Source organism: Andrena cerasifolii, chromosome 1, assembly GCF_050908995.1.
Source record: "Andrena cerasifolii isolate SP2316 chromosome 1, iyAndCera1_principal, whole genome shotgun sequence".
Taxonomy (NCBI): Eukaryota; Metazoa; Arthropoda; class Insecta; order Hymenoptera; family Andrenidae; genus Andrena; species Andrena cerasifolii.
In genome coordinates, this window is record NC_135118.1 from 30,457,959 (window position 1) to 30,482,413 (window position 24,455).

General features: G+C 44.9%; 2 protein-coding genes across 2 annotated transcripts in view; one reads left to right on the top strand and one right to left on the bottom strand.

The window, feature by feature from the left end:
* Positions 1-16,910, top strand: part of LOC143375552 (uncharacterized) — a 295,354-nt gene extending 278,444 nt beyond the window's left edge. Inside the window, exons 4-5 of the mRNA XM_076824783.1 lie at positions 8,790-9,961; positions 13,901-16,910. Coding sequence (XP_076680898.1) covers positions 8,982-9,961; positions 13,901-15,095 — 2,175 coding nt within the window. The 5' untranslated portion in view covers positions 8,790-8,981 and the 3' untranslated portion in view covers positions 15,096-16,910. The remainder of the gene's footprint in view (positions 1-8,789; positions 9,962-13,900) is intronic.
* LOC143375522 (uncharacterized) overlaps positions 1-24,455 on the bottom strand; it is a 464,206-nt gene that overhangs the window by 222,184 nt on the left and 217,567 nt on the right. The window lies entirely within an intron of this gene.

Consider the following 24,455-nt stretch of genomic DNA (forward strand, 5'->3'; position numbering starts at 1 on the left):
TTCTACGTTCCGTTTGGTTGCTCCACCATGTTAGTTTTCTGGAGACGCACGTGCGAGTGTGTTCGCCACGTGAAATCAGTTGTCGCACTTTAGCCGACCGGTACAGAAACAAGGTTCCATGAACTTAACTGTATTATTCATAGTACTAATTAGGCATCAGAAATGAACTGACCTAAAAGATAATTGTTTTACATTAGTTTTATATCTTTCAAGTGGAACTGTTGAGATTTAATGAAAAACACTGATTTTCAAATGTTTCAATTTAAGAATGTATATATATATATATATATATATATATATATATATATATATATATATATATGTATACATTCTTTAAGTATTATTAAAGACTTTTATTGAAACATTTGAAAAGCAGTGTTTTTCATTAAATCTCAACAGTTCCACTAGAAAGATATAAAACTATTTTAAAACAATTATCTTTTTGGTGAGTTCATTTCTGATGCCTAATTAGTACTATGAATAATACAGTTAAGTTCATGGAACCTTGTTTCTGTACCGATCGGCTAAAGTATTAAAACTTACAGTAAGAAAATAAAACACTGTATGTCAAACATGGCAGACCTCAGAGTTCCATACCACTGGATAAAAATTCTTCCTAAAATAGTGAATCACTGAAACTATTATATTAGCATCACAAAAATTCTAGGTATATTTTTTTAAAATTCACAGAACACTGTACCTACAAGAAAATTCCCAACATCCAGCATAAACCCTTGTCGCCCTTGCAACCCTCTCTTCAGTACCAAAAAGAATCCCCCAAGAAACGCGATTCGCAGCTGGAAAGTCAAAAGCAGTACAAAATTCATCCAAAATCGTTATCCTCCAAATTGTTAATATTTTCTGTCGCTCGTTTGATAATCCCGGGGCCTGCCGTGGCCATTATGCTCCGCGAGGGGCAGGGTGCTCTCGGTGCCCGGATTCCTCGAGACACGGCTGTTGGGAGTTTATCATCGACGCTATCGAAAATACATCGAATTCCCATTTTTAGTTCCCCACCCCTTTCATTTTCGCGCTACATTCTCGTCGGTCGCAACTGGGTGCGGCGACAGAGAGGGTCGCGGGGGTGGCGCAGAAGGGAAAGAGTAGTCGCTTCACGTTTTATATTTGCCGTGGCGCGCGGCCCCGCAATTTCTTCCACGTTTTTTAAGAGTAGTCATTTAACCGAGGAAATCGCGGCGTAGCGGCGAAAGTAATTTACAGGATGCGCCGCGGCCGCCATTTGAAAAGCGGGAATTCCAAGGCGGAGCGCCGGGGATCTCCTGCTTTTAATGAAAACGCCGAGTAAAAGTCCACGGAATTTCAGCTCGCGTGCTCGTAAATCGCTGAATGGGGCGATCCCAACGCCGCGATGGACAGTCACGAGGTCGATTCCGGCGTTCCCCTTTGCCTCGTTTAATTCGCGGGCGTCTTTTCTGCCTCGTCGTTCAATTTTTCCGCGGTGAGGGTGTCCGAGTTGCGAAAACTCAAGCCTACGCAAGTCTAGGCAGAGGCTATTCAGAGCGACGTTCCCTGACGTTCTTCGAAGGCTAGGATTTATTTATGGCGGTCGCTGCCTCACGACTCCGTGAAATGGAGAAAGGGTGCCGGATTTGTTTGAATGGGGGGAAGGGGAGATAGTGGAGGGTAAGATGGAACTCGAGGAAATCGGGGATACAGGCGGAGATCTCTGTGCCCAGAACACTTGTGTCTGAAGGAGGAGACTAGGTTCGAATCACAGCGGAAGTAGGCCTCTTCGTTCCCACAAATCTTGCAATGCCGAGGTGTCTCTCTAGCGCACCCCATTTGTTTATTCAATCTCAGATATGCGTGGGGTAGAGTTAGTCCTGCCAGGAATTTATTGCTCGACAGGTCTCTAATTCCTTATCAGGCAACTCTGGGATAGGTCTGCGTGTGTTTATTCCTTTGGCTACACCCCCAGACCATGCCAATATTAATTAGGGGCCATTCTAATTTGCCGGTCGAAAAAGAAGCCTATTTTCATGATTTTTTTTCAAAAACTAGTGTAGGGATTTTAATGTTTTTATTAAATGTTTATTATTCCATGTAACAAATGTGTGGATTAAAATCGCAATATGTGTGACACAACGAGGACCCTTAAGAAGTCGTTCTTCTGTGAACGCTGCAAAATTTATCAATTTTAATAATTCTTTTTGTAGTTTATTTAGTTACTTTTTCGTCGTGGATAAATATTTTTTGTTCAATTGTAAATCAATTATTTGTTGTATTTATTTCGCCCGCAATAAACGTATGTTTAAGCATCATGTCCCGCTGGCGGAGATGATTGGAGCTTTCAGTGTGGACTAAACCGAGACAATCGAGAAGATTCTTAAGGGGTTATACCTAGTCAGGCGGCCGAAAAGAGGCGAATATTTGTGAATTTTTTTTGAAGAAGCGGAAGCGTATATTTTTACAGAACTTTTTGCGCTTAAAAGAGCAACATTTAAAGAACATTTGGTAATTTTTTCGTAGAAAAATATTTACGTTTATAATAAAATAACAAGCGACATCCAAGAAGCATTTTTAAAAATTTGGTTTTGCGGTGAGCACTGCCATTTGGAACCAGATTATCTAAAATCAAAAAACAAAAAAGATTTCGTTAGTATATTAATGTATCCTCTGATTAACGGAGGGAATTTCAGAAAGATTAATTTAAAATAAAATGGCGGCTATTTAAAGTTGAAATCCTAATTTTTTCGCGTGATTCTTACATCATCTAAAGAATGCTGATTTAAAATTTGACGTCAAAATTCTTAGAGATATTAGAATTTTTGTTCATTATCTTTAAAAATGTAGAAATACAGCGTAGAAAGTTTTTTGACCCCGCGACGTTTACTCTTTTTTAAATAAAATCCTAAAAATGACCAATTTCTGGAGTGATATGATGAGAAGGTACCCTTAAAAAGACTCGTACCCCCAATTCGTCGCAATCTAGGGAAATCGCAGTAACGTAACCCATCGCGTAGCTCTCGATTCCCTAAAGGCAGGTTTAAGTTGGACCTGCGATAAACGATCAGAGCGGCCATGAGAGCGAAGCGTAGAAATACATTCTATAGTTTTATCACGGAAGTGTTTACGTTGAAGCAGCAAGCAGAGCTACGTCTACTAAGAGCTGACCAACGACACAAGTGTCCAAGCGACGCTCTTATAGTTTCTACCGCAGCTCCAACATACTCTAAGTCAGACGCAGCTTTAGCGCGTTAAAAGGAGCACGGGCGGAGACGCCGGCGGGAGGGAAAAAGTGGCCGATAGTAGATATTGGATTCGAAATGTCGAGCAGGCAATATCCTCGAGGCCTCCCTTTGCGCTGCCGCCGCTGGGAAACCTCGTTGAACGGGCATGCTGGAATAAAGCCATGAAAAACCGTGGGGTTTGCATGCCGAACCGCATGCGCTCGATATTCCGATATCCTGATATCGGCTGATGCTATGCCGCGAGGAGTGTTTCTTCTCGAGCCGACGTCTTCGCCTTCGGGATGCACACACCCCTGTCTCTCCACGGAATTTATTATCCCCTTTCGATCTCTTTCTGCCACACCCCCTCAGCCGCCTTCAACTTCTTCCCGGGGATAGCGCTGCTCCTCGTCAGCTTCTCCACACTTTCGTCCAGGCTCCCCATTCCGGTGTTTCCACGCGTTTCCTCCCGTTATCCAATATCTTCCAGAGCCTCTTTTTTTACCGGATCGCTGAATCGCCGAGGTTTCTGCCGGGCCTCTCTTCCCAGCCAGCCACCCCCTCTTCAAACTTGCACGCGAATCTTTCTGCTGTCTGCCCGCGATTAGCCACCAACGCAGTAGCCTCGCGACTTGAGAGACCAGTCGTCAGGATATTGGCGAATTCTCTTCTTCGCGAGGCTTCTCTCGCGTGCTTCTGGGTTACGAATAGGGACTGGGGGAGGATGAGGCCTTGGCGGAGGGGTGTAACGAATATTCGAATACCAGAGAATCCGAATTTGAGATTCGAATACTCCTGATTATTTGAATATTCGAATATTTGAAGAAATTATTCGTATTCGAAATTATTCGAAGAAAATATTCGTATTCGAAATTATTCGAAGAAATTATTCGTATTCGAAATTATTCGAAGAAATTATTCGTATTCGAAATTATTCGAAGAAATTATTCGTACTCGAAATTATTCGAAAAATTATTCGTATTTGAAATTATGCGAAGAAATTATTCGTATTCGAAATTATTCGAAGAAATTATTCGTATTCGAAATTATTCGAAGAAATTATTCGTATTTGAAATTATTCGAAGAAATTATTCGTATTCGAAATTATTCGAAGAAGTTATTCGTATTCGAAATTATTCGAAGAAATTATTCGTATTCGAAATTATTCGAAGAAATTATTCGTATTCGAAATTATTCGAAGAAATTATTCGTATTCGAATAATTACAGCTCTACCTCGGAGACTTTTTAAAAGTTTCATATCAATATTTTACAAAGCTGATAATTGTTAGAAACATGGAGATCTTTGATAGATGCGAGGGCCATATTGTGATACAGATTTTACTCGCCTTCTCGAGCCAAGGAACAACGCAGAGATTACTGGCGATTCAGGAAGAAGGATGTACAGTACTCGCGGGGAACTGTCAAAGATCGAGAGCATTTCCTGAAAGGATTAACTTCACGGTTACGCCAGCAACTTTTCCCGCAACGATACAGATTCACTCCACCCCTTTCTGCTTCCTCTCTGCGTCCCCGCCGCGACTACCACTTCCAAAGTCCCCTGGCTACACACTTTCCTACTTTCGCCGACCGAGCCTCTCCACCCCTGAACCATCTCGCCAAGATTTCCAAAGTTTTCCGCCGGCAATGCGGGTCAGATTTTTCCATAAAATGCGCCGGGAGTAAAGCTGCTATTCGGTCCTGCTCGTAGATTCTTGATTTCGTTCTAGCGGCAAAAAAGGAGGAGCAGAGTCGCGGGGGAGTTGTGCAGTCGTCCTCGTCAGGTACTCGTGTTTTTACTTGGTCACCCTTTGGCGTTAATGGGAGGGAGGGAAGCAGATGCGTTTTGGGAGTAATAACGCAGGAAGTGGTAGAGGAACGTAGGCCGAGGAAAATGGGGTAAGAGTAGGGAACTTCCTGTTTAAGGACCTAAAGCACAATTGAGCAGTTGAAATGGTAAATGATATAAGTTCCAGAAGGGAAAGTTTTTAGTATTTTCTTTTCAAACACAGCAACGCTGGTACTTGCGATCTTAGTCCTATCTTATGAAAAGGATTTCCACTAACAAACTCATTTTTTAGTTTCTTGCCATTTACACCGTTCACCATTTCAACTCCTCAATTTTCTTACACATCTCAGAAGCTATGCCAAGAAAATCCACCAGGTATATAAATGTCATTCCAAGTTAATTCTGACTCCAAGACTTTCACGTATTTGAACTAATCACCCCCCTGAAATTTTCCTCTGGTAAAGAAAAAAATTACATTAAAATTCACCTGTATCTTTAAAAGGGGCATTCCTTTGTGACATCTTTAAAAAATCAATTCAACCTTTTCATTTTTCAAAAATATTTGTGAGTCAGAAGCGACCAAAAAATCCCCATGTATGTCAAAAAAGTAACTAACAAGGAAACATCCCGAACCCGGAAATTCGAAAAATTCTGAAACTTTGTGAATATGTAGGGAATTTCCACCTGATTACAACGCAATTTTTGTTTGTTGCCCAAGTTCACTCTAAGGGGGTGTAATTGTCCGCTGAAAATCCGGTTACTTTCCGATTTTGTGTTATAACTCGTGAACTGTAAAATAATTTTTGCTCCAAATGATAGATCTAATTAAAAGAAGTAACTTTTGTCTGGAAACTTTTTCCCTATCTCTTACAGTTTGCGAGTTACAAAATAAAATCGGAAAATAGCGGAATATTCAGGGGTTAATTCCACCCGCTTAGATTGAATTTGGGCAGCAAACAAAAATTGCGTTGCAATCAGGAGGAAGTCCCCTACATATTCACAAAGTTTCAGAATTTTTTGAATTTACGGGTTCCGGATCTTCCCTTGTAAGTAAATTACAAAAATAGTCATAACGTTAGACATACCTATCACTTGAAAAAATTTCATAAAAATTGATAAATTTTGCAGTGTTAAAAAAAAAAATATCCCAACCCACAGTGCAATGTCCATTATCACTGACGATTATCTCGACTGAAAGTAAGAAAGGCTACGGGCGCAGGCTACTGCAAGTGGCAAACTATGGTGACGTGGGTGAAAGCCACCCCAATGAGCACTCACGATGCACCGATTACAACGTTCGTCCCCTGTAAAGTTTATACGACGCTCCTTTACGATCGACGGGGCTTCCTTCGGAGGATCCTACTTGCCTCGTCGTCTCAGAATTAATGACGCAGCCGCGGAGTAATTTAGCAGTTGTGTGTGTCGCGATATGAACCGCGATGCGGGGCGCTGGATCCACTCGCGGCGACGTGTCCCTCGGTTTAACCGTGGCTCAGCGATTAATATGCGGTTCGATGGATCGCTTAAAATGTATCGCGCGATCGGGACGATTAATTATTAATCCGCAGTACGTCAATTCAGGAACAGTATCAACGCCGCGGCGCGCACGGAAACGTCAACGGCCCCCTGTTTTACGACCGTCGCGAGCCGGGAATTCGTAACTAGCCGTGGCTGCCCCAGCTGAATTCAATGTTTCGCGCTCTTTGCCCTGATTCATGACCCTGGGCCACTATTTCAGCGATTATCAAGCGAAAGCATTGGATTGATTCTCGGGTTTCTCTTAAATCGTGGTAGGGTGGTGGGTTGGGCTGAGCGTGGTTTAATTTCGTTTCTGTAGAGTAGATTGCAAGTTACAGCGCAGTTGAAGGAACACATGTAGTGTTTGTATACCGATGGCTTTAGCGAGCAGAAAAATGGCCGTTTGAAAACTTTTGGAAGAAATAGGTACCTACGTATATCTCAACATTCAGAAATTACAATTAATTTTTAACAAACGATACCAATTTTTTACTTTTATTTTTAAGAAATTACAATTTATTTTCAACAAATAATTGATTTTTATTTTTAACAAATTACAATTCACTTTTAACAAACAATTCATTTTTATTCTTAACAAATTACAATTCATTTTTATCAAGTTTCAAGTCGATTGCTTTGGTGGAAATGAGTTAAAATTGTAGGGGATGCAATTTTTTCCAGAAATTATTTGCTCTTGTGTATCCATTTTCTGTGTGATAAAGACGTAAAAAGAAAAATTCAAGGGTGCGAAAAACTTGAATAATTTCAATGCCAAAAAAGTGCAATAAGTTCCTTTTTTAATGCTAAATCCGAAGATTATTCTGAAAGAGGCATAACGCAACTTCCACATACACGGAAAATGATCATAGATACTAGTAAAAAACGCATACTTCGAAATAAATACTTATAAGTAGTTTTCAAAAGTCAAATTTATAGAAGATGTTCTTTAGCGAACAACTCTCGTGCAACAACCTAACATTTTAATTGTCACTTAAACGGAACTATGGAGCAATATATGGAGCAGCGTTAATTATACAGAGTGTCAGGACACTCGTGCACTTATAATCGCTATACGAAACAACGATCCGAGGGCTGATGGCTGTTCCGCACACGCGAAGCAAATAGCGAGGAGAGTTTCGGAAGACAGGCGAACCCCCTGCAATTTACTGGCTCGATAAACTTATAATGCGATCCTTTGACCTGTTTTTGAGGCTTTCGTCGAGGCCCCATGAATTTTGCACGGTGATGAACGTGCTAACTCCATCGTTCTGCAGAGGACGCGTATATACATGCGCGCCTCAAGAATATGAACGTTCATTTGCGAGGAGCATGTGCATACAGAGCGAGCTGCCTAAAAGGGAACGCCTCCGGCGTTATGAGGACATGAAAATTTTGTCATGAACAAAGTCGCGCGGCTCAAAGGATCCCCGACGATGCGATGGCAAAAAAAGGGTTGCAGTTTCCCAGCCAGTGTCTTCAGATCTCTCCAAATTGCACGGATATCTCTTTTTTCGGCATCGGGAGAGGCTGGCCGGATATTGTGTTTAATGGCGTCACTAATGAATTATGCTGTATACGCAGCATAATTCTCAGGAATTTTGTTCATTTCGCATGTTTCTACGGGCAATGTGCTTAATTAAAAAAATAAGGGATGCAGCAAATGAGGAAACTGGAAACAATTATAATTATACTTAATTGGGAATATACATATACCACGATAATGACCCACGTGTAACTGTGATTTTTTATTGAAAAGCAACTTGAATGCGATTTCAAATTGGGGACATTAAATGGTAAACGATGTAAGTGCCAAAGAAATCAGGAATTATTTTTTCAATGGAGAAGGATATAAATTCCATACTGAATATGGTGGTAAACGCTATATGTAAATGCTAGAATAATTTATTTTAATTCCTAGGACCGTCGCAAGATAGAACTGAGATCAGAAGTAGGTAGATATTATTTCCAACGTCGCTATGGTTGAAAATAAAATACCGAAAGTATTCACTTGTGGCATTTGCAACATTTACCATTTCAAATATTATTAATATGTAGTTTTTTCTGGTCAAACTGGAACTACACTTCCATTAGAGACAAGCTAAACACTTCATAGCGTGCGTGCGAGGTTAGGTATTCCCAGAAACGTGCAGCCTCTCACTCGCCCCATTAGCGCCATTCGATTCGATATCCCAAAGCAGCTCCCTACTTACCCCTCTTCGCTTCTCCAAAAACAAGAATCGAATAACAGGAAAGGCCACCATTAACAGCATTCTTCCGACGGTTGTTGTTTCAGGGTGTGAGCTGTAGCTCGGTGGCCCCGGCTTGATGACCTCACGAGAACCCATCTCCCGTGCGAACCTCGGCATGTCCACGGAGGAAGGTGGACCAGGGGGAGCGTAGAGACAAAAAGAAACGGCAGCAGGGGTGACCGGGTAAAATGAGATAGAAGGAAGGAAGGGAGCAGATCGACGGGAAACGAGACACCATGTGCTCGAGCGTGCGAGCCTGGTGGTGGAGGGGTGCGCTTCTCGGCACGATGATGCTGTTATCGTGGACGTCCACGGTGGAGGGCTGCCCTAGCATGTGCACGTGCAAATGGAAGAGCGGCAAGGAGTGGGTGGAGTGCGCAAATCGGGACCTCAAGGGTCTCCCTCAGGGCGCCCGCGAGGAGACCCAGGTGCTGGATCTGTCCAACAATCACCTGGTCAGCCTTCCGCCGGAGTGCTTCCATGCGCTGGGCCTGATGAACCTTCAGCGCCTGTACCTGGGCAGGTCGCACATCAGCCGCATAGCCTCGAGGGCGTTCGTGGGCCTGGTGGGCCTGGTGGAGCTGGATCTGTCCGAGAACCTGATCGAGGAGGTGCCCACAGAGACGTTTCCCTTCTACTCGAACCTGATGAAGCTGTTGCTGAACGGGAACCCGATCCGGGAGGTGCGTCGCGGGGCGTTCCAGCATCTGCCCCACCTGACGAATCTGGAGCTCAGCCAGTGTCGGCTGGAGAACGTGGAACAGGGTTCATTCGAAGGCCTCCACCAGCTCGAGTGGCTCCGGCTAGACGGCAATCGGCTGACCCGCGTGCCAGACCTCACGCTGCCACTCGGTGGCAATCTCCGGGGCCTGACCCTCCACAACAATCCCTGGCTCTGCGACTGCCGCCTGCGCGCCACCCAGGCCTGGCTCAAGGAGTCCGCTCCCGCTGCTCCCCAGGAATCCGAACCCGTCTGCGACGCTCCCCCCAGGCTCCGCGACAAGCAGATCAAGGCTGTGAAGCAGAACGAGCTAGCCTGCCTGCCGCAGATCGAGCTGCAGGAGAGGATAGAGGCCTTCGAGGGCGAGAACGTCACGCTCAAGTGCGACGTCTACGCTGTGCCCGCCGCTAAGCTCACCTGGTGGTTCAACGGGGAACCCTGCGAACTGCAGAACGAGAACGACTCAGTGTCGGCCATCTCTGCCACCTTCCCTCGGTGAGTGTGAGCGTTACATGGACTTCCTCTTGCATCAGGGCATCGTAAACATCTCCTCCATTGCTGATGAGTTCAGAAAGTGTTTTCTAAACTTATTCTTCTACTCGGGGTAAAATTCAGGGAGGGGTGAATTCGATCAAACAAATGCGCGCACAAATCGACGCGTTCTCATCGCGAGGGGAGAAATTTGATCGTTTTATTACCCCAGGACAGGCGACAGCCGTCGAATCGTCGAGAAATACGAAAATACTCCGAGGAAAACAATTCCCACCGCTGTTCGCGGGCTATCGGCAAAGTGGGCCGATAGGATCGTCGCGGAACACGGTCGTTCCCAATCGAAATAAAGTTCCTATAACATTTAAATATTTGCCGCGCGCAGAGCTGCCAGCCGCTCGCGATAACGCGATATTTCTTGGCGCGTGTTTCGCGTAATTTGAAAGGAAAACGAAGCCCTCCTGCTCCACCGTTATCGCTCCGTCGCCATTCGCGGAAATTGCGTGTCGAACGGTCTCGCGATCCATAGAACCGACGCGCTCCCTCTCGCTCTGCGCCGATGTGTCGCTCTGACAGCGCGCGCTTTTTTTTTTTTCGAAAGGCTCTCGTCACGGTCGTTAATCACGAAAGTAATTAACGACGCCTGGGCAGCGCGGCCGTTTCGCGATTTTTAACACCGTCTCCGTGAAATTCTAAAGGTTTCCCCGAGTGAATTGTTCAGCAGCCATTACACCCGTCCGTCCCGCTGTACCGAACGGCCAGCGATTCTCCGAAGACCGTTAACGGAACTTCTGCCTCGTTAATAATCCAGATTCCCCGGGCTTCTCGATCAAATATGCAGTCGAGCCGTTGTTAGACTGTTATTCTCGTTAAAGTGTCGACGCTTCGATGGCGTGGGAGCCTCGACTCGGTGTCGTCGCCGCGTTTTGATAGCGGATATTTAAAACGGATTCGCTTTGATCCGGAGTTTCTAAGCCCGGGCTTTGCGGGACCTCAAGGGTGCGTCAACGCGGTGAATTGTGGCGTTGAAGGCGAACAGAAATTCTGGTTGACAGTGCTCGCTGATTACTTCTTTGTGCGGCGATAGCGACGACGCACAGTGGTCCGAAATCGCCAAAACGCCAACTAAATTAATAGCACTTTTATTTCTACGCTTTTCATTATAAAAATAACGGTTTTGGGGGGGGGGGGTTGGCTTGTAGATTCAGATTCTGATAAAGATTTCGATGTAAAAAGTTCATTTTTAATTATAATTTCTTTCGAAATGGTCATGCTCCTCAAATATCATGAAATAAAGTTTATTATTGTAAGTGTACAAATGTGTACAATACTGATCTTATCATTGGGGCTCTTAAAGTGACACGTAAAAATGATCGATCATTCAAATATTATTCGTGCATTCTTAATACTAACAAAGTAATTATAAACTGCATTACATCACCCCACACTTCAGCATCTGATGATACGCCAATTTCAGAGTCGGTTTCACTGTCTGCCTCACTCATATCTGCTGGTAAAATTATCAGGCTTACTAAATCTTTATCCATTTCCTTCTTTTTGTGCGTTTTATGCGTGTATGAACTTAGACATGGATCCGAACTTAAAATTAATCGTTGCAATAAATCTTTGTTAGCCTTCACTGGTGATATCTTTTGTGTACGATGCTCTCTGTAGTATTTAATGTTTTTTATTGTTTGCTTCTTCGGCTTCTTCGGAAAGTTCTCCAATGGGTATAATAGAATCTTGGATAACATTCTGTCCATGAATAAGAACTTTATGGATAGAAACAGGCATGTGATACCAATTATACAAGTGTACATATTTTTCTGCAGCTGGTAAGCAGTATCTTCCAAATTCTTTTGTGTTTATCTCATATTTACTATTGATCGCACGTAGAATGACACTGAATCTTTTAATGAGATCCTCGTCTATATCTGTTATTTTTTATGACAGCTCTGAATTTGCGAAAAATTTCCTGCCAGTGTTACCGTCATTTGTTGTCCCGTACCCCAGCTTTGGAATATCGACTAATAGACCCATGTGTGGTCGAAATCTTTCCTGAATAACCTTCTTCCTTTCTTCCAAAATTGATTTTTTATTTTTTGGTACTTTCCGCGTTTTTATGTTTAACCTATAAGAAATATGGAGTAGACATTCGAAAAACGATATATATGCATGAAGGCCTGATAATCCGAATTGGTACATATCCAACTGAACGGGCTTCTCCTGAGCGGTCTGAACTAAATTCATTTGTGAAACCGTGGCTTCGCAGATATAGCACCGCATACCAGATGCCCCAGCTAATGAATTACAAACTTTCCCACCAATCATTGTTAAATGTAAGGAAAACTGTATTTTTCCCACTTTCGAGGAATAAGGCTGTAACTTTTGAATTTGATCGGTAATGTGTACCTGTTCTTTTCTTGATATTTCGTCTGTTTCGTGTAACCACTGGATTCGAATCGGTCTACAGAAACGTGTGGAGGAGGGTGCACAATTCTTCCATGTAATTTCATTCGTGTTGTTATCTACCATCCGAAGTGGAGCAAGAGAGGCAACAAAAACACTTGCATCATTAAATTCATTTGCTTCTACTTTTTGCTTATAATTGGAAAAGCCGGAGCTGCCATCAAAACCCCATTTGCAAACTAGAGTTAAAACCATTTCATTTTCGTTATTCGGTAATGATCATATTCGCTATACTTTCACAAGTTTTATTTAATAAATTTTGCAAGGGCACTTCACACTTTTGCTCAGTTATTGCAATTCCTTCTGGATAAAATCGCGCTTTCTCGTTTAGTATTTTATAATATGATGGATATAGTCGATGACTGTGAATATTGGCCGATGAACGTAGAGTTTTGTATACATTTTTGGATAAATTTAGGCTTATTATTAGACAGTGCCTCCTCGGGTGACATTTCCGATTGAGAAGCTTCAGATTTTTTTCCATTTCTGAAGAATTTTCGAAGATGTATTGGGCGAAGACGCAGACGTACTTTTTATTAATAATTTTGCTGTAGATTTGCCACCTTTTTCTCGCAGTTTAAGTGTCTCTGCGTACATGATCTCTGTTGAAGAGTGAAGTCCTCTCAGTTCTTCGGTTTTTCTGCGTTTCACAGTTTCGCAGCAGCCCTCGAAGCTTTTCGATGGACGTCCTATTCTTGACGAAGTCCCAGGGAAATATTGCACCACTTCCCCAGGCATAGGTTCTAACGAATACATTCATACAACATTTGTCGTAACCTCGCGTGACCTCCGTTTTGTAAGCGTCACTGAACAAAAAAGACCGAGCAAAAACAGGCCTTCACGGAACAGTATTTTTGAAAAGATTAAAATGTGCATGACCCGTTTAATGTACATATTCTTATAGCTGGAAGAATATTTTTTAGCACTATGTAGATAGATTTATCTCTATTCTTATCCATACAGAAATATGATGAGACAAAGTGTAGCAATTTCAGCGCAAAGTATGATCGTCCTAAAACATGCATCTCCAAAGCTTTCTTATAAAATTTTGGGTGGCCTATAGCAATTAGTTTTTATACCAAAGTATAGACCATAGATATAAGAATATATGGCTACAATTTCATTGATTTTTGACGAGGTTGAAAATTTGAGTTTAGTTCGCGTTTTGGCGACTTCGGACCACTGTGCGACGGTAAAAAGAAATGAAACGTGCACACGCTGTACACTGCTCGCGCTTGCTTGAAGGCTATTAATTCATGGGTCGCTATTTACATGATAGTCTGTTATGGGATTGATTAATGGTCCTTAAAGCGCGACTTTGCGACGAGCACCAAACATGTAGGCTTTAATAACTTTATACTGATATAACTTTGATTAATTTCAACATAGGTATATCTGTGTCCCAGAGTACTCGAATTACCACAAATACCCCTCAGCTCGATCACAATTTGGACGTGGCCACGCACTCTGTTCCAGATACGTCTACAGACAGCGTGGGGGTACCAACATGAGCAGCACCCTGCTGCTCTACACCCTGGAGTCCCTAAACGAGGGGACGTACACCTGCATAGCTGAGAACGGGGCGGGTTCCGCGGAAGCCAACCTCTCCCTGCGCGTGCTCTTCCAAGAGAAAGTGACTGTGGAGCCTCCCAACGACCACTCCAGATCAGGCTACATCATGGCGATAGCCGCTGGCGCTCTAGTTGGCACACTATTCGCCCTAGGCTCTCTGATAGGCAGCATAGTGTTCTGCGTGAGAAAGCGCCGCCGCGACCGCAAAAGGAACTCCAAGGCGCTGGTCTCGCAGAACAAGTCGGTGATGCCCATCACCAAGGACACCACGACTAGCCTGCCCTGCAGAAAGGGCAACGGGAGTCTAATAGGCCTGGAACACCAACAGGTCATCTCCTACACCGAGAGGGAGCTGAACAGAGCGGCAACGCTGGAGCGCAGAGAGCACAGGAACATGAACGAGCCCTACTGCAGTCCCGTCTCCAAGTACTTGACAGAGCCAGACTTGATAAACGAAGTGCCGGAGACCACGGACGTCGGCTACGGTCAGCTCTACCGCCATCAGGTCGGTGAGAGGCAAATCCTCGAGTACGACTCGGGATATCCGCTGCAGCCAGACCTGCGCCCGTCTAATATCCCACAGCTCAGCTACCTGGACCAAGATGGCTACCCACTTAACTTCGGCCTGCCCAAGATACCGTTCAGCGCCGCCAGTACCCTGCCCCGCCTGCGGCACAGGATGACAGAGGGCACCGCCGCAGCACCGCCCGCCAGGTACTCGAGGGAGGCCGAGTTCCTCGCCAGATCGCCAGGATACGACCCAATCCTGCCCAGGACCGCCGCCAGGTACACCGCTGAGGGCTACCCTTATCCTGTCCAGCAACAGCAGCCGCAGATCCAGCCCGTGGAGCAGCCCCTTCAGCAGCAGCTGCCCCTTTCCCCTGTCTCACCTGCCGCCGTGTTCCCAGAGGTGCCCTTCATTCCCTCACCGCCAGCCGCCTATAGAGGCGAGACTACACCACTGTCGCCCAGGTCGTTGCTCAGCAAAACGGCCCGCGAGGCTGCTGCAGCGGCCGCCGCCAGAGCTGAGGACCTGCAGCCTCCTCATCACCCCGAGAGCCCCGACGAGGGGTACGTGGGAGACGCTATGGACGTCTAAAACGCGGCCTAGGACCCCACGCGAGCGTTTCCGAGTCCCTGGTGCACGGTACCGTGACGACTAGGTACCTGGCGCGTGAACCAGTTCGACGAGCGACCCAGTCGAGTTTCTTGATACCCGGAGTGTTTCGGTTTCGCGGTTATTCGTAGTCTCTACCTGGGAGAAAGAGGCGGACCGGTATGTGCTACGAGTTACGGGGCCGGAAAGGAGACGATCGAACGCGCGTGCACCGAAACGAGAGGCTGTCGGACAAATTAATCCAAGGGAAACAAGTCCGGGGGACGCGATCCGCCGAACAAGAAGCCACGGCGGGGCAGATGGAAGTTGTCGTCGTGGATGGCATCCGGCAGAATGGATATCAGACGTCGTACGACTAGAGTGCACGGTTGGGCAGGGACAAAAGGAGTGGACGCGCTGTTACGGAGGGACGTAATGGATTAATCCAGGTGCAAGGCTCCACCGGAAGTCCCGAACCGCGTGTCTAAGGATAATAATTTCCTGTCAGAGCCAGGCCAGCGTGTTCGAAGGACGGTCGGCAGGGCCACTAATCAAATCCCGGACCTGGATAAGGGAAAGGAGGAACGCGAAGACGCTCTGCTCTCCTCCTGTTTCGATCGTCCTCTTGATCCGAGGATTGCGCAGCAATCGGGGGTAGGTCGTTCGAGGAGCGAGGTTAATGTCCCCATCAGCGGTCTCGTGGCAGCGATCTCTCAATCGACCATGCACGCTTTTGATTTCAATTAAAAGCGGGGAACGCAAGAGTTTGTCGGGATAAAGGGGCAGATCGAAGTTTGGGATGCTTTGACTGTTTGATCAATTGATTGAGTTCTGATTTGCGGTGCTCTTCGGTTCGTTAGCTGACTAATGGATTTGAAGGTAATAAAGAAAATGGGAACTTGATAGAAATTGTTTTAAAAAGAGGGCAAAATATTTAACACTTGAGTAGATTATTTCTTAATTACGATATACAAATAACAGGAGTTTCATTTTACCATTTCACTTCATGAAAGACGGATGGAGGTAGGATGCATGCATTTCGATACATTTTCATTGCGATCATTCCAATACACTTTTACGATCAATTCAATCAGAAGGCTGCCAACTCCAATATTCTACGCAAACAAAAGAAAAAATGCTGTTCTTCAACAAGTACATGCTTGCACCAAATGATGGGGCCATTTGCCTCAAAATTCGCGGTACTCGAAGTGACTCGCGAGTCGCAGAGTTTCACAAACACGAAGTAGCACAGGCAGTCGCGCAACAAATTCAGAAAGCTGCGCGAAATCAGCAAACTGCAAGCACAGCGGCCTGTTTTTCCACGCTGTCGAGGTTGAAACGAGCTTGGGGTAGGGACGACCGAGGGACCCCACCGTTCGATCGCAACCGGAGGAGAATTTTCAAATGCCCGTTGCTCCGCTATGTTCCTCCAAGGGCGTTCTGGCTCGGAATGGAATTTCCCCGAGCGTGGAATACGTTAACGGCCACGAGAATCGAAGTTTCAGAGAGCTTACGAAACGCAAACAACTCGGCCCGCGGATGGAGGAGGAATTTCGAAATGTGTCCCAGGAGCTGAAGTCGCTGCGGCACCGATCGAAAGCAATTCGCTGATCTTGGGAAAGATGTTCGTCCTTTGCGCTCGTAGAATCTTAATTCGGCAACCTGGTCCATTCAGAGTCAATCTTGTGAATTCTTGCAACCACGTGGTACGTCCAAATCCTCCAAAATCATCTTCAGTGGAACGTTTGAACAAAAAATGTTGAGTACTATCTTAATTACTAGGTCGGTGTAAAACCTCGTTCGCTTTATTAAACCAAAGTCTTCATTAAAAGCAAAACTATATTAAATGTTTTTCTTATCAAACTATTTTCCTTGACTATATTACCTATTACCATTTTTCCTAGTAAAAGTGCAAATATGTGTAGCCAGGTCCTGCTCGTGGTGTTTTTCTTGACTTCGTGATAAATTTAGCACTTCAAAATTTTTTTTCTCGAATTAATTGCGAATAAAAAGAACACGAAATGAAAATCAAATGAGAACTTCTGTACACTATCATCTTATGCCCTAGCTCTGGTTATGCAATTTTGGGTTGCTTAAAAATTTATCTCATATTTTTGGGTGTACTAAACACAGATATTTCCGTACACCTTACATAACCTAAAAGTGAACTAGCGAATTTTTGCACTGGCCTAATATTTGAGAGACCTAATCCCTCTTGTACAATTTCCTTTCCTAGCCAACCCCAATGGATATCAGAAGAAATTTTTCTGCATTATCAAAACCAATAAACTTCCACTTAAAAACGTACACCCATCCAACTGATGTCCCCACAGCGAGCAAGAGCAACCGTACGAGCGCAAAGGGTCGAAGTATAAACAGAAGTGTGGACGAAACAGAAAAAGGAACAAGGATACACACCGTTTACCGTTTACGAGTCGCCAAAGGACTCGCTCGAATATCTGCTCAAGCTCATAAGCATCCCTCGACCCACCCTTCACGCCCAACCCCACCTCTCCCATCCTCTCAAACCCCACCCTTCCACACACGGTCCTCATGATCACGTACTTTTTAGGCTAACTAATTACATTGTTATTAAAGTTTACTGGTCGTCGGTTGCAGGAGAAACGGACTCTGTGCCCGCGTCTGGAAAGTTCCGACGGGATGTCGTAGCAATTCTGCCGTAGCGATAATAACGTTAACTCGGTGTTTAAGACTGGTGAACTGTGCGAGATTACGAGCCAGCCGAGGGTGGTACTTAACCTGATGTACAGAGAACTGTTGAATATACATACTATACATATATATTATATACATAATATATAATATGCGATACACGAATTGGTAAACAGAGGCACGAGGATGGTATAGCGTGCACGCACGCGCATGGATAAACGAGGACCGATCGAAACACGTGGAAACGGTGAAAGTAGATATTTTTTAAGAGTGTCTTCGAGGCTGGGTCGCGCTCCGATAGGATATCGAGCCGCCCGGTCGCTGTAATCCGTTATCGAGTGTGCGAAATCGTCGCGTAATTGAGTTTTAAGCGTTCAACGGTGCCAGCTGCCTCGCGAGACTGGATCCAGGACTCGGTGGATCATTGGAGACTGTACATGCGCGGGATGATCCCGACGAGATTAACGGTGTCCCTCAGGTTTAAGAGGATCTTAATGCAGAAAGGTTTTTAACTCACGTGTGTGAATACAAATGTGCGTCTCCGTGGCAGCGACTGTTTGAAGCTTTCCGAATTCAGTCCCAAAAGTCTCCTCTTTGGTCAGAGTCTCGCGAGGTAACATGCACGCTGAGTGGCCAACCATGGAGGCCGATTCAAGTACGTAAGTACTAATATTCAGGGTCAAAGGAGGAATCAGCTTGGCATTAATGCCCGCTAGTTACACCTAACTATATACTTTGAGAGAGGTTTTGGAAGCACTTCGCGGTCAAAAACATTCTTCTGCGCATAATGAACACCTGGGAAAACGTTCCCTCACCTCCATAAGCTTCCGAAGTTTAGACCCTCATTTCAAGGGTACCCTGGACATCTTCATCTCTCCAAAGATTACCCTCCTATTCTACTTACCAACACCAGGGCCGGCCTTCTTCTGTAAAGGGGCCCCGAGGCAAGAAATATTTTGGGACTCCAAAGAATTTCTCAGCAATAAAAAATCGTAACATCTGATCACGGAAAAACAGATATTAATAACAATAATAGAGAAAAGAAAATAAACAATTAAAGAACGAGACAAATAAATTTTAACATATTTCAATATATATTTTCATTGCCATATCATTAATGATATTAGATCATTATATTATTATATTGGAGATTATATTTTAATTTCTTTTTTTACAGTTTTCACATACCTCGTGAAATTCAAGTGGGTTTTTAAAATTAAATTATTTTTAATCAAACAGTCGCATTTTTGCTTCTTTATTATTTTATTTCTTCATTTTTTCTTTTAGGTGTTACAAAAATGATGATCACTGCTTTCTGGGGTGAATCCACACCTCTGCATCAGTGCAGATTTGCAAAAAAATCTGGCTGCAAAATAGTTTATAACATTCAAAATTAATGTTAATTTTGTTTGCATCAACATATTCTGCTCGCTGAAAGAAGAACAATTCTAAAAGGAACCATATCGTGCAAACCCACCGTTTCCTAAAAAAAAAAATTGATGAAGTTTTGGCATTTTTGAAGTGATCTATGACAGAGTTCCAGTTTTTGAGAAAACATTACGTTTGCAACATATAGTTCCTTTTAAACTTTTTCCCCCTTCAGCGAGCAGAAAATATTGATATAAAAGAAATAACATTAATTTTCAATATTATAAACAATTTTGCAGCAACTTTTACATACAGATGTCCCCTGAATGACCCCTGAAAGCAGTAACCATCACTTTTTAAACACCCTGCTCAGTCCGGGGCCCGGGTGCCTTGCACCTCCCTGTGGCCGGCCCTGAACAACACTTCCTCCAGTGCTGTCCCACTTAAACCCCGCATAAACACATTTATCACCTTCATATAACAGCTGAACGCTCCCCAACATAAAAAGGTACTTCCTCCCACTCGATCCTCGAGCCATACATCATAAAGCAGAGATCTACCTCGCCCTGAGAGGATTGAAATCCAGCAGTACGCGTAAAAACAGGAACACTATCCATAGCATCAATACAATAGCTACGACCCTCTGCATCCAAAGCTTCGACCAAAGCAATGAATAAAGGGCAGAAACGTTAGTCTTCATCTTTGGAGGTGTTCCAAGCTGATTCTTCCATCGATCCCGGGGATGCATAGATCGATCGTGTCCCGTGGACGCAGGAGGACATCCTCCTCCACCCCGCGACGGAGGTTCCGCGCGCGCGCAATAACTTAACGTTAATAAAGGAGCCGTTAATCTAGCGTTAGGATAACGAGTTACGGTAAGTGGATGGAAGTACCGGATGCGGCGGAAGGGTGCAGCTAGGCGGCGTCACTGCTAGGGGGCGTTTCAGAGGAGATCGCGGACGGCTGGGGGCACCCTTTCTGACGTCGCAATCACCAGCCGATTGATGAGCGGGCAGTGTTTGCCTTACGGTCTGCTGGGGATGGAAGCCTCGACCGTGTCCATTAGAGGTTATCCGAGATCGCCCGAAGCGCGAGCTTCGACGCTTCGATTCACCGCTGTGAAAATTGACCGGCTTCCGCCGGCGGTTCCCGGGTTATTAAACCGACCGACATTAAGGGAACCCGGCCGTCGTCGTTCGCGAGAGAGTGCTCCCGGCGCAGTTATCGTGGGAAAGAAATTCAGTGATATTCGCTGAACGTGTGGTCTGCAATTTGCCACTCGGTGAAGAGCAAAATGGCTGACGCGTGGGCGGCGATTCCGCTTCGTTGGTACTGTTGTGTCAAGTGTGGCGAGGGTGCGGGTGATCCGAGGCGGGCTTCCCGCGCGACTGTGTACACGTGTGTAATTTGAGTGTCGCGGAGGGAATTAGGGCAGTTGCTGGGTTTATCTGTTTTTACACGCTGCGGTAGAGTGGGAATTAACTTTGGCCACTTTAAGTTCATTTCCGTGGGATGTGAGTGGCAAATTGTTGCAAGTATTTTCGGTAAATATCACGTAATTTCTATCGTCAACTGTTTGGGGAGCTAGCGAGGAGCGCGAGTGTAGGGGTATGGTTAGTTCTGCACCCTTCCGAGTTCGGAACGGCAAATCGTGTGGTCCTTCATGTTTCCCCCATGCCCGATTCGCGGGACACCATAAATCGTCCATGAATCCACACGTACACATGTACACGACACATAGGTACATCATAGAGGTACACGTAGGCTCGAATCGGTCGTTTTGACTGGTGTTTTACAGGGTATCTGGCTGATTCGCGATGCTCGGCGAGGTGAGGTGGTTTTTTTTTTATCAAATCCGATAGAATAACAGAAACTCTAGCATGGTCACTTCCATTCAAATCGTTATATTTAAATGTCCCCAGTCTCTAACTCGCAGAGAAGCATCCCCAATAGGGGTGGGCATATCAAATAAATATTTGTATTGTTTAAAACCGTAGATAATGGCACAATTATATATAGATTATTAGCTGCTAATGGATTATGCAACGCGAGAAAGTAGGATGCAAAGATAGCGTGTTGTTATTAATAATAAAGGAATCATGTCATCACTCAATATCACAACGCATTTTTAATAATTGTATAGAAAGAACACGTGATCTTTCTAGCCTATTTTCTGGCATTGTATAATCTAATATATAATTTAATAATCTATATATAATTGGAAACATTTATTGCACCACCCCCAAATCCACGTCCTATGAAACAATCTTCATAACCCCATGATTGATAAAGTAGTTGGTATCCAACTTATTTTAACCAAGATATAGGGCACTGTATGCCTCGTCAACAGTCGCGCAAAAGTACTTTCCGAATACTAAGACTAAACGAGGTGGAAGTGAGTACACACTAAATGTCCAAGTAGTGCAATAAATATTTCCAGTACAGCATTAAAAATTCTAAAGCTTCGAACAGTATCAATATTTACTTGACATAGCGACTATCTATTCCTTAAAACCTACTTTGATTATCAGACCGACTATTCCCCTATCATCGAAGCTAAATAATATCGATCATAACCTAAAACCCACCTCGACGCCCAACGTGAGTCAGTCGACGAAAAATGCAGCATTGAGAATCACGCGTGACATTCTCATTGACTTCCTCCTCGCGCGGATCCGCATCTTCCCCGTTCCCTTCCCAAACGCACAGCGCCCGATTCAGAGGACGAGAAATCTTGGTTCCGTTCGACGTGATTGCTCCAGTGAGCGAAGCGACAGTGGCGCCATCTACGAAAGTCCCGACACCGAATCGCTGGTACGCATCATAACTCGCAAACGTGTAATCCAGTGCCGAGCAGCTGCCCATCCATAGGCGATACACGCACGACTGCGATACAATTTTCAGGGGGGAAAAACGCGCCACACCCTCATCCGGGGCGGCAGCGTAACTCAAAGCGAGGAACGCGGGGCTTTGAGTTACGACGCGGTCCAGATTATTTGGCACGCCTCGCGTGGAATTAGTTTTGCGATCTTCCCTCGATTTCCTCTCGCTCTGCACGCATCGCGGTTCTTCCCCCCACCCCCCGCCTGCGCCCCTCTACGCCAGCGTCGATATTCGAACTGGAGATGTTCCGTCGGAGAGCGATTTTTAGTACACGCGTGGGCCCTCGCCAAAGCGTCGCACGACGAATTTGTTGTACTTTCCCTGGATTAATTTGGCACTCCGGCTGCGAGCAACGACGCGTGACTGATTGACGCTTCGACAATTTTTCCCGTTTCAATCTCGCCCGTCGAGGCCGCTGTCCCGTTAACCTGAATCCGCGTCCGAATATTGTCGCTCGTTGTTATCCCCCGATAATGGATAATAAATATATCGCGCGGGACGTGCACCGTGGGAGAAGGTAGAATCGGGCGGAAATAGAACGGTTTAATTTTGAGTGGCGTGGGATTTCGTTTGTTGGAGATTGATCGGCAATGGAGGCTCGCTGGGAAGTACCTTCATTCTTTCGAAATTTATATCTCATCAGGATTATATTCAGGTTTATACTTGTTTATACTTGTCCCGTAAAATTGTAAGTCCGACACTTTACTAACGCAATTACGCAGGTATCGGAGATGGAAAAGTGGGTAAGAGTGGCACTTCCTCCACTCGATAGATATTCATGAATTTCCACGAAATCCCTTTGCTTCCTACGCCCTTCCCATGACTCCTGAAAATCTCACTATTGCTCAGTACACTTATACACAATTTGAGAATAACAACGCCAACGAGAAAAATACAGAGAACGATGCGTCGAGCATCACAGGTATTTATTTCTTCATGAAGCATAAACACTCGCAATCAGTATAACCTCACTATGTACCTAATTAGTTATTATGGAACGGATTCCGTTCTTTCAGGTAGCAAGCTTGAATATTGACAAACTGTATTCGCCAAATCTCTCTCATTTACTATTCTAACCTCGAAAAGTAGCTGCGTTCACCCCATTTCGCCCGCGGCTCGGGTTTACCGATTTACGAGCCCGAACTGTGCCATTTTTTTCGTCACGTAGCGGCCCTCGGAGCGGGTTAATTTGCTTGGCGGCGCACAGTTACCCCTAATTAAGCCCTCAGTTGGCAACGCGTTCTGGATTGAGCGTTCAAACAAAGTTTCTCGAGCATAAAGTAACATGTCCCTTAATTACCCCGAACAAGAAACTTGCTTCGAGAATAATCCTATTTTCCTGACGCATTCCTTCAGCTTTCCGAGTCCCGTTCAATTCACTGGCTCCGCTATTTCACAGACAGTCGGTCGTTCGAGTCGAAGAGCACACGTATTTACCCAGGGATCCGTTCCTCGCGGTTTCACAGCGCCGGCTGTCGAACTTCGTCGAGAGAAGGTTAGGGCAGTGTTGCGCGCGCAGCAGAGGCGTGCTCCCGTGCAATTATGCGAACGCATCTGTTCTTTGGTGACAACACTTTCGATCATTCTTCCTCTTTTTTTCCTCAGCCGCAAGGTTACTTCTTTCCCGTCAAATGGTCCCTCGCACACCTGTTGATACCGGCGGGATCAGTGTCTACTGCAACGGAATTACCCAACCGACTATGCAGACACGTTCATCCGAAACGTTCGGCCGCAGGAACGCCCGCGACAGCGCGCTTACTCATTCCCACGATTCGCGATCACGCTCGCGTGCACTCCGCTGCGCGATCCTGCGTAAACACATTTAAAGAAGCGGTCATGCGTGCACTATTGTGTGTCGCAGATTCGTTTCGTTCTGTCGGAAAAATGTGACTGGGAATTTTATAAAATTCAATCATAGCTTCATGGAGCTTTCATCTTCTCCCAACCGTGGCATGGAGGCAATTGTTGTAGGCATTTGGCGTTTGGGCAGTATTTGTAGAGTTCGGAAAGGAGTAACATCGCAGAGTCGGCGTTGGAGGAATTGGTAACGCGGCAGGCCAGTACGCAGAGGACCCGCAGATCTTGGGATCGAGTCCCATCGCTCGAGGCATTTTTCGGCTACAGTATTGCCTTGGGATATTGAGAACTGATAGCTCTTATTGGTGAATTAGGAAAAACACGGTCTATGGTGTTAGAAAAATCTGTTGAATACACTTACGAGGTAAGTCTGAGAAGGGTGAAGGTGAGGTAGAGAAGTATAAAGAACAGTGTTATTTGAAACCTCGATAATTGTACCAAAAAGACCTGAATCTTCATATATATACTCATCATTTATTTCAATTGTCAACAAAATGCAATGAACAATATTCCCACTTAATTTTTATTCCACAATATTAACTCAACTATACCTCCACATTGCTACGCGCTCTCCCCATGTTC